Genomic DNA, 14,581 nt, shown 5'->3' with positions numbered 1-14,581 from the left:
TAACCTACACTGCTCCTATTGGCCTTACTTCTAGAAGCGAAGTGTTCGCTGGCATTTTTGATGTTCCCGACTCTGGATTGACTCTGCCTGGATACATATACCCACACATCAAGTCATCCTGTGGGGAATGCTGGTCCCCCTTTCTCTCTCCAAATGCCCTTATTGCTGTTCTGCAAATCTGAGTCTTTATTTTCATGCATCTGCTCTGAAAACTCAGCATATTATGTTTTGAATGTGAGTCTTTCAAGTTTATAATGGACAAATCTAGAGAAGGAGGGACATTGAAAAATCTGGAGCTCTACTCTGGGGAAGGACTTTTTATGGGGTGGGACACCTTCCCTGTAGCTCAAACAGTAAAGAATCTTCCTGCAATGCAGGAGACCCGGGTTCCATCCCTGGGTTGGAAAGATCCTCTGGAGAAGGGAATGGCAATCCCCTCCAGTATTCTTGCCTGGAGAATCCCATGGACAGAGGAGCCTGGCGGGCTACAGTCTGTGGGATCGCAAAGAGTCAGACACGACTGAAGTGACAGACTACACTACTCCATCTCCCCCAGCCAAGGAGTCTCCACAAAGCTCCCTTCATGTCGCTGTTCCTCAGGCTGTAGATAAAAGGGTTCAGCATGGGGGTGACCATCGTGTACACCACAGATGCCACCACTCCAGTGTCTGCTGAGTAGGAGGATGAGGGCTGGAAATATACCAGAAAGACAGTTCCATAGAAGAGAGTGACCACTGTCAGGTGAGAGCCACAGGTAGAGAAGACTTTGTGCTTCCCCCCAGCAGAGGGGATCCTGAGGATGGTGTGGATGATGTGGGCATAAGAGACCAGGACACAGGTGAGAGGGACCACCCCTGAGAGGGCTGCTTCTGCAAACATCATGAGCTGAAAGATGTGAGTGTCTGAGCAGGCAAGTTTGAGGAGTGGGAGAAGGTCACAGAAGAAGTGTGGGATGGCATGGGAGGTGCAGAAGGAGAACTGAGACATGAGGAGACAGAGGGAGAAGGCCAGGAGGTGGGAGCTGAGCCAGGATGTGGCGACCAGCAGCAGGCAGCGCTGGGGCCCCATGATGGTGGTGTAGTGGAGAGGAAGGCAGATGGCCACGTAGCGGTCATAGGCCATCACAGCCAGCAGGAAGTCATCCAGCAGGGCCAATTCCATGAAGAAGAACATCTGCACGAGGCACCCAGTGTGGGAGATGGTGTAGTGCTGTGTGTGGATGTTGAGCAGCACCTTGGGGACGATGGTGCAGGAGAAGCAGGTGTCAGTGAAGGACAGGTTGGCCAGGAAGAAGTACATGGGGGTGTGGAGGCGGGGGTCAGAGCTGATGGCCAGGATGATGAGCAGGTTCCCCAGCACAGTGACCAGGTACACGGCCAGGAAGAGCCCAAACAGGAGAGGCTGCTGCTCTGGGTGCTGAGAGAAGCCCAAGAGCAGGAAGTCAGAGAGGCTGGTTCGGTTTCTAATTTCCTTCAAAAGCAGAGAAATTAGAGCAGATCTTATTTAAACAAAGATAGACTCTCAATGTTACAGAGTCCATGGCCTTTGGTTTGTTTTTCTCTATTCCTTGAAGAGGTCACTGAGTTCCATTAGTAGGTGTAAATGCTGATTTGCAAATATGTACAAATAGGACTGTGAACTCTGATGAGACGGCATCAGGGTAGCGATGTAGTTTGGGTTCTAGAATCCTGTAATGTGGCATGCTTTCCCCATAGGTGGTCTGAATGAGACTGAACTGGAATTCAGCTGGAAACATCTCTTCAAATTTAATTTCCTTTTTAAAAAACTGTATAACAATCATTGTTGTTTGTGATTTAATTTTTATTTTCTATTGAAGTATAGCTGATTTACATTGTTGAGCTTGTTTCAGCTTTACAGCAAAGTGATTGAGTTATGCATATGTGTGTGTGTATATATATATATATATATTCTTTTTTAGATTTTTTTCTCATATAGTTGATTACATAATATTGAGTAGAATTTTCTGTGCTATACAGCAGGTCCTTGTTTTTTTAAACTGTTTTTTTTTATATTGGAGTATAGCCGATTAAGAGTGTTGTGATAGTTTCAGGTGGACAGCAAAGGGACTCAGCCGTATATATACCTGTATCCATTATCCACCAAATTTCCCGACAATCCAGGCTGTCACATAACATTGAGCAGTGTTCCTTGTGCTATACAGTAGGTCTTCATTGATTATTTATTTTATATACAGTAGTGTGTGTATGTGTGTGTGTGTGTGTGTGTGTGTGTGTGCGCTTAGTTGCTAAGTCATGTCCAACTCTTTGTGACCCCATGGACTATAGCCCGCCAGAGTCCTCTGTCCATGGGGATTCTCCAGGCAAGAATACTGGAGTGGGTTGCCATTCCCTCCTCCAGGTATATAAGGTAGTATGTATGTGTTAATTCCAAACTCCTAATTTAGAACAACCATTTAAATTTCACTGTCTTACTGTGGAGCTCATTTTGGGGTCATGCATATACTAGGATTTAGGGGGCAAAACAAAGAGCTCTGTGTGTAAGTGTATGAGTGTTGAGCACATGTTGAGGATGATAGAAGGAGGGTTAGTTACTTCAGAGAGGAGCCCACTGAGATTTAGGGATCTCTGATGGGAGTGTTCTGGCCCTCTTTGCTTTGTTCTGGCCCTCCATGCATTTGTGGGGCTATGAGAACCCTGTGAACTGAAAAGCACCTTTTCATTAAGGGCACATCATTTTCATTCTCATCATCAACCTGCCCATCAATATCTTATGTTTTAACAGCTGAGCTTTGGAATCTGGACATGGGATAAGAATTTTTTCTCTGTTCCTTATGCTCAGTCCGCCTTTGATTAATTGCTGTCCCCTGAATCTCTGTGTCCTGCTTTGTACCATGTACAACTACTTCATAGACTCATTGAAGTTGTAACTGAGATAACATATGTGGCGGGCAGGCTGCTTCTGAGGGCAATGATGTTACTGTCATTGTCAGTAGTAGGTGATGCAATGTGAACCTGGGGCCCAGGATGTGGTGCAGAAGTACTGGGGGATGTGCTTTACTGCTGAGCTCCTCATGTGCCTTTAAACTTTGGGATAATTTTACTCCCATTGAACTTTGCTTTTCTTCTACAAGATGCAGATGATAACCTACCTGATAGGATTGTTGAAGAGGCCAAATGCTGGAATTGGCTGCGGTTTCTTCAGGATTCATGATATGCTGCCAAGATGTGAAATTCAAAGGAGCTATGATGGTTTGGAGGGAAGAATGCCAGGTCAGTCAGTGGCAGCAGGGGCCAACGTCATGTTTGTTTAGGGTCATGAATAAAAACATTATATACTTCTGGAGTCTGACAGAATCTTTCCACTCTTTACTCTTGATGAGATCTTGAGAAAGTCGCCAGTTTCATCAGCTTCAGTTTCTTCATTGGCTTAAATGGAATAATGATAGAGTTTCCTATACAGAGCTGTTATGAGGATTAAGTTTGATAATAATTATAGACACCAGGGCTTCCCTGGTGGCTTGGGTGGCAAAGAATCCACCTGCAATGTCAGAGGCCTGGGTTTGATCCCCGGGCTAGGAAGATTCCCTGGAAGAGGGCATGGCAACCCACTCCAGTATTCTTGCCTGGAGAATCCCATGGACAGAGGAGCCTGGTGTGCTACAGTCCATAGGCTCACAAAGAGTTGGAAATGACTAAGTGACTAAGCACAGCACAAACACAAAAGTACACTGTTTTAGATCAAGAATGACATAAATGTATGTGCTTAATCAATATGACCTATTATCACTACTTTTTTTTAAAAATTAAAAGGGTGTTGTTTTTGTGAATCCAGTCACTGCCTGCATCTTGGGCTTGTAGGTTGTGAGGTGTCGATATAAAAAGTCATGATCATTATCACCAATATCAGCACAGCAGCACCACCTCTGACTCTACTCACAACTGTCAGTGGCAAAACTTATGTTTTGCCAGCTGGAAACCAAGTAGAAACTGGGTCAAATAACTTAATCATAAAAGCTCCCTGATTGTCATATTATTATAGGAATAAGTAATTTTGTCCTAAATGATTTAGCACAAAGTTTAGTAAAAAATGAAGGGTGTGACCGAGGTTGGTAACTAAATGGACATAGAGAGTAAATTATGGGTACTGACACGGCGAGGTGGCAGAGAGTAACTCTGGGAACCAGGCTCTTCCACTGGACAAGGGTCAATTATGCTCTGTTCTTGCACAGGTGCTGTGTCCTGGTCACTGAAGGGGTTGTGGAAGGGTGCTCCGACACCCATTCTCCACAATGCCTTCAAGTCTGCACCTTCAGGGATGTGATGAACCCCAGCCCCTCATAGTGATCAGAAGATTCAGAAAATGATTGGCAAGTAGGGATGTAGAAGAAAGTGGCAAAAGGAAAAGGAAGAGGTTCTGCAGGCTGCTTGTGTATATGTGTCAGCGTGTGCCCTTAGGGAGACTCTCTCCCCATCCCTAAGCGTCTGTTCTCACCTGGAGGTGCTGACCAGCCTCCACCTGTGATGCTTCCTTAGGAGGCTGGGTTCGCTACTCTGCTGTCACAAGGGCTGGAGGCGCAGAGCCCTTCCCTCTGAGTAGGAAGAGCACAGACTGAAGACTCAGGTCATTAGAGATTCCCAGCCACTGGAGCCAGGAGGAGCCACTGCTTTTTCACAGGCAGTGTCCCCTGGGATCTGTTCCCAGACCTCCTAGTTAGAGACACGAGGGGGCAACTGTCCAACCTGCCAGCTGTCCCCTCTGGACAGTGGCCTTCTGTGTCGCTGCACCAGCAGTGATGGTTCCATTCAGATGGACCAGGCTCCATGGGCGGCACTGCTGGCTTCTCCCCTGGGTGAGGTGCAGTGTGGATCCCTCCTCCCAGCCTTTACCCTGAACTGGCCCATCTCAGTCCCGGAGTCCCTACTTTCTAATTAGAGCCCCGGCCCTATGGATATAATACAGTATGTCCCAGTAAATAAGTAAAATTAAAGATAGACTAGATCAGAGGTCATAATCTTTGCTATTAGAAGTCATGTAGATGAGGACACATTCTTATTTAATGATCTCAGAGAACAGAGATATGAAGAATATTTAGATTCTCTGTTGGACACATGGTGCCTAATACTTTCTTTCTAAAAATAAATTAATTTATGGATATGTTTGTTTTTATTTTAATATATCTTCCATAAAAAGAATGTATAAAACATGTATATTCTCTTAAGAATGTTAATAAAATTAATGCCTATTCCCCCATCACTTAAGCTTAAATAGTATACAGGTCAATACTTTATTTATTTATTGTTCCAGGATAGTTTTTAAAAACTTATGCTTATTTTGAATTAAAAAAATTTAATACAATTTTAAAGGTTACTTTCCATTTACCGTTACTACAAAATATCGGCTATATTTTCAGTTCGTACCAATCATCCTTGAGCCTATCTTACACCCAAGAATTTCTACCTCTCATTCCCCATCCTCCACACTGCCTCTCTCTCCCCATTCCAAGGGTAACCACTAGCTTGTTCTCTGTGTCTGTGATTCTGCTTCGTTTTTGTTTTACACACTGGATTGTTGCGCTTTTTAAGATTCTGCTTATAAGTGATATCATACAGTCTTTGTCTTTCTCTGTCTGACATTCTCTTAGCATACTGCCCAAGAAATTACTGGGAACCCTCTTGGCTGGAAAATCCCGTGGATGGAGGAGCCTGGTGGGCTGCAGTCTGTGGGGTCTCTAAGAGTCGGACACGACTGAGCAACTTCCCTTTCACTTTTCACTTTCATGCATTGGAGAAGGAAATGGCAACCCACTCCAGTGTTCTTGCCTGGCGAATCCCAGGGACAGGGGAGCCTGGTGGGCTGCCTTCTATGGGGTTGCACAGAGTCGGACACGACTGAAGTGACTTAGCAGCAATCCCCTATGTATCACTTCCCAGATTCAGAAGTAGAACATTGCCAGCTTGTCTAAAATTCCTTTTGTGTTATTAGGTTCGTCATCACTCTTCCCTCCTTCTCGAAGGAAAAAATCTTTCTAACGTTTGACTTTAGGCTTGCTTCTTTTTGACCTTTCTATAAATCCCCTCATGCACTATGCATTCTCTTTTCTGGCCCTTTTGTTCAGTTGTTTCTCTGTGAGATCATCTAGAGAGCTCTAGGTGGTGGGTGGGTGTTCACTTCCATTGCTGTGAGTTGCTACATTGTATGATACCACACATTAGTCATGCAAACTATATTTGAAAGAATAATTTTCTTTGGTTATTTGGAACAGTACTGTTTTCATCATTCCTGTATATGTTTCTTCGTATACACATGCATTTCCTTCTCTTTCATACATACCCAGGAGAGGAATTTCATGGTTTTAGGAAATCTCCATCTTCAAGTTTACTATGCAATATCAATTTCTCTTAAAAATAGATTGTACCAATTTGCACTTCCATCAGCAATAAGTGAGGTTGCAGTGGCAGCTCATTCTTGGTAATGGTGTTGGTTTTTTTCATTGTAGTCACTTGGTGTGTGTGTGTGTGTGTGTGTGTGTGTGTGTGTGTGTGTGTTGGGGAGCATCTCCTGATGGCTTGACTTTATATTTTGGTAATTAGTAATGAGATTGGGTACCTGAAATACTTATTAGTGTTGGTATTGCTTAATTTTGAAACTGTTTATCTTAATTTTTGTTCATTTTTCTTTTTAGTTAAAATTCTAATTTATTTATAGAACTATTTAAATATTCTAGATACCATCCCTTTGTGCATTATATGTATTACAAATATTTTCTGTCTTTTCACTCTTGTTTCAGTCTGTTTGCCAAGTAAATATTTTAAATTTTAATTTATTGAATTCATCAGTTCTTTCCTTTTTTCTTAATGCTTTACTAGTGTCTGGTTTATGCCGTCCATTGTTCCCTTAGTTCAGGAAAGTATATTTCAGTATTTTCTTCTAAAATCCTTAGAATTTTGCTTTTAACAGTTACTGCTTTAGTCACTCTGAAATAGATTTTTGTGTATTTTGTGGACGAGTACTAAGGTGTCTATGTTTTACTTGTTTTTGCCTCAAGACACCTAATTAATAATTTGAATGTTAGACTCCTTTGAATTTCAATATTAGCAAATCTATCAGGTGTAAATAAAATTCAATTTTGTTTCTTTTATTAGAAAACATATATCTTTTTAGAAAGATGGTAACGATAACCCTGTAAGTGAGACAGCAAAAGAGACACAGATGTATAGAACAGTCTTTTGGACTCTGTGGGAGAGGGAGAGGATGGGATGATTTGGAAGAATGGCATTGAAACATGTATAATATCATATAAGAAATGAATTGCCAGTCTAGGTTTCATGCAGGATACAGGATGCCTGGGGCTGGTGCACTGGGATGACCCAGAGGGATGGTTTGGGGAGGGAGGTGGGAGGGGGATTCAGGATGGGGAACATGTGTATACCTGTGGCGGATTCATGTTGATGTATGGCAAAACCATTACAATATTGTAAAGTAATTAACCTCCAATTAAAATAAATAAATTTATATTAAAAAAAGAAAATATATATCTTTTATTTGTTTTTCTTATCCCATTGCACTGGATGTTTCAAGTACAACGTGGGATAGTTGCAGTGAGAGTTGGTATTTTGTCTTGTTCCTCATGTGGACAGGAAGGATTTAATGTATGATTATGACACATTATATGCTATATGTTTGAAAAAAGAACTCTTTTCATATTAAGAAAATTTGCTTCTATGTTCATTTGCTAACCTGACTTTTTAATAAGCATATGTTGGATTAAATCCAAATTTTTCTTGCATCTCAAAAGTATTGCTTTCTTGAATCATATGATTTTTTTCCTTTGTTTTGTAAAACAGTGACTTACTTTGGTTGACTTTTGAATGTTAAACCAACTTTGCATTCTGGGAAAACTCAACTTGGTAATGATAACATATTTTCTTCAGCTTATTGTACTTTTTTTTTTTTGCAATATTCTCATTAGCTTTAGGTATCAAAGTTGTGCTAATGTCTAAAAGGGAATAGGTGAATGTTCCTTTATTTTTATTCTCTGAAAGAGTTTTGCAAAGTAGAATTCTTGAAATGATTATAAAATTATTGCAACCACCTGGGCTTGAAATTTTCTTTGAGGAATTTTTTGGGTACTGATTCAATTTCTTCAATTGTTATAGGTCTATTGAGGTTGTATATTCCTTACTAAATTTTTTTGATGAGTTATTTATGATATTTTTCTTTAATATCAACAATATAATTATGTGTTCAGTTCGCTAAGTTGTATCTGACTCTTTATGACCCCATGGACTGCAGCACTCCAGGCCTCCTTGTCCATCACCAACTCCTGGAGTTTACTCAAACTCAAACTCATTGTGTGTTATTCCCACTTTAAAAATATGATTTCATCCTAAACTAATGTATGGTTATACAAAAAATGCTGTATTACACAAGAAAGTGAAAAAAGTTGAATATGTGCATGAATTCTGCAGAAGGCAGGATTTCAAATTTAACTGTAGTAAAAGGAGTTACAAAGAAGATTTCTTGATTTGATAATAAAATAAAAACTTCCTTATATTTAAAAGAATCACCAAGTTAAGGGACTTCCCTGGCGGCCCAGTATTTAAGATTACATGCTTCCAGTGCCGGTGGCACAGGATTTATCCCTAGTCACAAGACTAAGATCCCACATGCTATGCAGAATGGCCAACACACACACACACACACAAAGTTAAGAGATAAAGAATGAACTAGGAACAAGGTGAAGAAGACAGGGATGTAATATCTTGAATATAAAAAGGCCCATACAAGTCAACTAAAAAAATCCCAGAAGGTAATAGGTAGATGACATGAATAAACAATTAATAAGAGAATTTTAAAAAATTGGTTAATGGATGCTGGAAAATAGTCCCCTTATTAATAAACAAAGAAATTAAAACCAGGGCAAGAAGATACCATTTCACTACCATATTTGTTACATTTAGGGGAAAATGTGAACATCAGCATATGGAGTGGACAGAGACAAAAGGACATTCTTATTTGACACTTTGGCAGCATGGATAAAAGAGCCCCCAAAATGTTACTCTTTGATGTTCTGCTTTTGAAAATATTAAAATTACAGACTATGAACATAAGAATCATTTCTTCTCAGAGACTTTCATTGCACTGTTATTTGTAATAGTGAACACATAGAAATCTCCTAATCATCCAACAATGGGGAAACATTATCCTTTCTTCTGTCATCTCAGAGAGCCAAATGTTCAGGAGGCATTAATGTGGACACAACTTATGTTATGAAGTTAGGCCAAAAAAAGCTATATAATTGTATGTCCAGTACTTTCTCAACACAGTAAAAAACAAAAAGCAATTTTAGGAGACAAGAGGGAAATGATGTGAATATTATCAGTGGTTGTCTTTAAATGTATGAATAGTAAGTGTTTCTTTTTCTTCTTTTTCCTATTTGTATGTTTTACAAATTTGCCCTGAGTGTTTTTTACAGAAAAATGAACTAAGCCACAGCTTAAAAAGTAAAACAATCATGAATCTACTCCAATAACTCATAATCACTCGTGGTCACAGTCCTATTTCTAATCCCTATGATTTTGGACCAGCCCCACCTACCAGTGCCAGGTTTCTTCTAGAATTAGTTTCACTTGCTTATTCCCAGTAAATAGTATGTCTTTTGGTTCAGCTTTCTGCCTGTGTAGCTGAATCCCTATGAGTTGTTTCTAAAGATGGGTTTGGAAATGATCCCTGAAACTCAGACACTTGACCCTTTTAGATATTGTCAACATTTCTTGTAGTTGAATGGGCAGGTTAGCTTCCTCCAAGAACCTGTATTCTGTCTGATGTCATCTTCTTATGATTTGAATCTGCTTGGTCACCTATATCCAGGAATCAAGTCACCTTGCAGGGATTGCTAGTTACTTCTCTTGCAGGCTTTAGCTCTGTCCTTGGTTAGTTGATAGCATTCCAGTCCTGCCAAGTCAGGCATTCTCCATCTTTAAAATCTGCTTGTGATGCCGAGCACCATCCTGCCTTGAATCTGATTTTGTCAAGCTTTTTCAAATGAAGACTCTGGGAATAAAACACGTCACAGAGCCTGAGCTTCTAATCTGGGACAGGGCTTTTTACTGAGTAGAATATTTTCCCCAGCTGAAGAATCTGCACAAAGCTCCCTTCATGTGTTTGTTCCTCAGGCTGTAGATAAAGGGGTTCAGCATGGGGGTGACCATCGTGTACACCACAGATGCTGCCATCCCAGTGTCTGCTGAGTAGGAGGATGAGGGCTGGAAATACACCAGAAAGAGTGTCCCATAGAAGAGAGTGACCACTGTCAGGTGAGAGCCACAGGTAGAGAAGACTTTATACTTCCCCCCAGCAGAGGGGATCCTGAGGATGGTGTGGATGATGTGGGCATATGACACTAAGACACAGGTGAGAGGAATCAGACCCAAAAGAACAGCTTCAGTTAACATGGTGACCTGAAAGATATGTGTGTCTGAGCAGGCAAGTTTGCGGAGTGGGAGAAGGTCACAGAAGAAGTGTGGAATGGCATGGGAGGTGCAGAAGGAGAACTGAGACATGAGGAGACAGAGGGAGAAGGCCAGGAGGTGGGAGCTGAGCCAGGATGCGGCGACCAGCAGCAGGCAGCGCTGGAGCCCCATGATGGTGGTGTAGTGGAGAGGAAGGCAGATGGCCACGTAGTGGTCATAGGCCATCACAGCCAGCAGGAAGTCATCCAGCAGAGTCAATTCCATGAAGAAGAACATCTGCACGAGGCACCCAGTGTGGGAGATGGTGCAGTGCTGTGTGTGGATGTTGAGAAGCACCTTGGGGACGATGGTGCAGGAGAAGCAGGTGTCAGTGAAGGACAGGTTGGCCAGGAAGAAGTACATGGGGGTGTGGAGGCGGGGGTCAGAGCTGATGGCCAGGATGATGAGCAGGTTCCCCAGCACGGTGACCAGGTACACGGCCAGGAAGAGCCCGAACAGGAGAGGCTGCTGCTCTGGGTGCTGAGAGAAGCCCAGGAGCAGGAAGTCAGAGATGCTGGTTTGGTTTGCAACTCCCATTTAACGTAGAAAAATTCAAGGAAAATATTGCTCAAATTTGTAGACTCCAAAATCTTAGATCATTCAAAACCTTTTGTCTATTTTCTGAGTTTTTTTCAAAGGTCACAGAGATGTATAGGTGTCTTTTGCTGGTGGGCATGTAAACATATACAGAGGTGAGAACTAAGCACAGTGATTGAGAGGCTTTTGGGGGTGAACTGTGCATTTTAGCTATCTTCTAGAAAGTCAGAGATCGTGGTTTGGTTTCTAATTTCTTTCTAAAGCCGAGAAATTTTAGCAGAATCTTATTTAAATAAAGATAGGCTTTCACTATTTCTTTTACTCAGTGTGACTTTACGTAATTGACTCCAGTTAATTATGTAACACTGGATCTCCATTTCCTGTTTTGCACCATGCGTAAGTACCTCATAAGTTCATTGCAATTATTGCTGAGATAACATGTGGGGAGCAGGCTGCTCCTAAGGGCAGTGATGGTACTGCCATCATTAGTAGCAGGTGATGAAATGTGAATCTGAGACACAGGATGTGGTTAAAAAGCTCTACCTCTCTGCTCCTCACGTGCCTTTAAATTTTGGGAAATTTTTATTACCATTGAGCTTGGCTGTTTTTATATATATTATTGATAACAACCCCACGGATAGGATTGTTGAAGAAGCCAAATGATGGGATTAATTGCAGTTTCTTCAGGATTCAAGATGTGCAATCAAGATGTGAAATTCAAATGAGTTGTGCTGGTATGGAGGAAGAATGCCACGGTCAAGTGGCAGCAGGTGCTCTGTGACCCTAAATAAAATGTCATGCTTATTTAGGGTCGTGGATAAAAACATACCTCTGGAGTCTGACAGAATTTTCCCTGTCTTTATTCTTGATGAGACTTGAGAAAGTCACAAACTTTTTCAGCTTCAGTTTCTTCATTGGCTTAAACAGAAAAATGATAGAAGATAGTTATATATATTTAGATCAAGGCTGACACACGATAAATGCTCAATAAATATGATCTGTTATTGTTTTTGCTGTTTTTAATAAAATAGGGTGCATGGTCATTGTTGAGTTCTGGTTACTGCCTGCCTCTTGGGCTTGTAGGTTGTGAGATGTCAATATAAAAGGTCATCATCATTATCACCAATATTATTAGTTTAGCAGCACCTTCTCTGACTCTTCTCAGAACTGTCAACGGCATTTGGAAAACAAGGGGAAATTGATTTTCTTTTCTTTTGGCATCTGGAAACCAAGTGAAAACTGGGTCAAACAATCATAAGATTATGATCTAATTATTGATTATTATTCTAAGTATTAATTATTAATTTCATGAGAATAAACAGTTCTATCCTAAATGATTTAGTTTGCTCACCTTTAATAGAAAGAAGCCTGAGACTGAAGTTGGGTAACTGTAAATGGACATAGAGAGTGAGTTACTGGTACTGACTTGAGCAGTGGCTGAGAGTGATTCCGGGAGCCAGGCTGTTCCACTGCACCAGGGTGAATTACGCTCTGTTCTTGCACAGGTGCTGTGTGCCTCTCACTGATGGGGCTGGGGGAAGGGTGCTCTGAGACCCATTCTCCACAGTGCCTTCTGTCTGCACCTTCAGAGATGTGATGAGCCCCAGAACTGGGTGCCCCTCATGGTCATCAAAGATCCAGAAAATGATTGGCAGATAGTTATGTAGAAAAAAGTGGCAAAGAGGAAATAAGAGAGGCTTTAAGTGTTGTGTGAGTATATGTGTGAATATGAGTTTGTGTGTGTTTGTGAATGTATGTGCACACAGTTGGCCTTCAGTAGACTCTCTTCCCTTCCCTGATCCCTAAGCCTTTGTTTTCACCTGGAGGTGCTGACCAGCCTCCATCTGTAACCATTTCACGAAGGAGGTTGGGTTGCTACCCAGTTGTCTCCCCAAGAAGATATGGCTGGAGACACAGAGCCCTTCCTTCTGAGTAGGAACAGCACAGACTGAAGACTCAGGTCATTAGTGATTCTCAGGCACAGGAGCCAGGAGGAGCAGCCGCCTTTTCACAGGCAGTGTCTTCTGGGATCTGATCCCAGACCTCCTAGTTAAAGATATGATGGGGCAGCTGTCCAACCTGTCAGCTCTCCCCTCTGGATGGTGGCCCCCAGTGTCTCAGCAGTATCAGTGATAATTTCATTCAGATGGACCAGGCTGTGGTCCATGGCAGCACCCTTGGTTTCTCCCTTGGGTGAGGTATAGCATGGATCCATCCTCCTACCTTAACCCTGAACTTGAGTCCACACTTTCTAATTAGAGCCCTGTCCCCATGGATATAATACAGTATGTCCCAGAAAATAAGAAAAAATAAAGGCAGAAAGAGATTAGAGGTCATCATCTTTGTTTTTAAAGTCATGTAGAAGAAGAAACATCCTTACTTAATGATCTCAGAGAGCAAAGATATGAATAATACTTAGATTTTCTACTGGGCCCAGGGTGCCTAATCATTTATTTCTAAACAGAAATCAATATCTGTGTATATTTATTTGTTTTCATGTAAATGTATCTTCCATATAAAAGAATGTATAAAACACATATGTTCTCTTAAGAATGTTAATAAAATTAGTGTCTATTCGCTCATCACTTAGCTTAAATAGTATATGAGTCAGTCCTTTATTAATTGATTGATGGGTAGTTGCTCCAAGATAGGCTTTTTTTGAAAAAAATTTTTTGATTTTTTTTAACATTTTATTTATTTATTTTTTTACTTTACAATATTGTATTGTTGATCTTTAATTAAAATTTTTTATACAATTTTAAAGGTTTCTTTCCATTTACAGTTATAAAATACTGGTTATATTCTGTGTTGTTCAGTACATCTTTGAGCCCATCTTACACCCAATACTTTTTGCCTGCCTCCCATTCCCCCTCCTCTATACTCCCCATCTCTCCCCTCCCCACTGGTAACCACTAGTTTGTGTGATCCTACTTCATTTTTGTATTATTCACTAGTTTGTTGTAATTTTTGGATTCCACGTGTAAGTGATATCCTATAGGATTTGTCTTTCTCTGTCTTACTTCTCTCCGCATACTACCTAAGACATTATTAGAACCCAATCACCTCCTTATCACTTCTCAAATTCAGACGTAGAATGCTGCCAGCATGGTGGAAACTTCTTTTGTGTATCCTGTTCATCATTTCTCTTCCCTTCTCAAAGTAAAATGATCCCTACTGACTTTCTAATGTTTTACTTTAGTTTTGCCTAGTTTAGAACTGTATATAAATGCCTTCATGGATTATATATTCTATTTTCTGGCTCTTTTGTTCAGTTGTTTCCTTTTGTGAGATCATCTGGATGGCTTTAGGTACGAGCTGTTCCTCCACTTCCATTGCTCCGTTATGTGATGGTACCACACATTCATCGTGCAAGCTATTCTTGAAAGTTGTTTCCTGTTATTTGGAAAAATACTGCGATGACCATTCCTGTATATGTTTCTTGCTGCATGCATGCATTTCTTTCTCTTTCATACATACCGAGGAGTGGAATTTCATGATTTTAGGATATCTGCACCTTCAATTTTAATACACACTAGCAAGTTGAATTCCAA

At 41.0% G+C, this 14,581-nt stretch overlaps 2 protein-coding genes across 2 annotated transcripts; both read right to left on the bottom strand.

Annotated features, from left to right (window-relative positions):
* LOC102183973 (olfactory receptor 1G1-like) lies at positions 511–4,262 on the bottom strand. The gene is made up of 2 exons (XM_018054736.1): positions 4,131–4,262; positions 511–1,470 (listed from the first exon to the last, which is right to left on the bottom strand). Exons 1-2 carry the CDS (start codon positions 4,260–4,262, stop codon positions 511–513), a joined length of 1,092 nt encoding a protein of 363 aa, XP_017910225.1.
* On the bottom strand, positions 10,089–11,030 carry LOC102183700 (olfactory receptor 1F1-like). The gene has a single exon (XM_005687227.2). It carries the CDS (start codon positions 11,028–11,030, stop codon positions 10,089–10,091), a length of 942 nt encoding a protein of 313 aa, XP_005687284.2.

The sequence above is a fragment of the Capra hircus genome, chromosome 11 (genome assembly GCF_001704415.2).
Source record: "Capra hircus breed San Clemente chromosome 11, ASM170441v1, whole genome shotgun sequence".
In the NCBI taxonomy this organism is placed as follows: Eukaryota; Metazoa; Chordata; class Mammalia; order Artiodactyla; family Bovidae; genus Capra; species Capra hircus.
Note: the sequence above shows the minus strand (reverse complement) of the source record. Positions and strands in the feature narration are given on the sequence as shown.

What these genes read in the sequence shown, in the direction of transcription:
- LOC102183700 (XM_005687227.2), bottom strand. Translation starts at nt 11,030, where the DNA reads ATGGGAGTTGCAAACCAAACCAGCATCTCTGACTTCCTGCTCCTGGGC.
- LOC102183973 (XM_018054736.1), bottom strand. Translation starts at nt 4,262, where the DNA reads ATGGGTGTCGGAGCACCCTTCCACAACCCCTTCAGTGACCAGGACACA. An exon ending in ACTCTCTGCCACCTCGCCGT is followed by an intron (nt 1,471 to 4,130) that starts GTCAGTACCCAT and finishes CTGCTTTTGAAG; the next exon opens with GAAATTAGAAACCGAACCAG.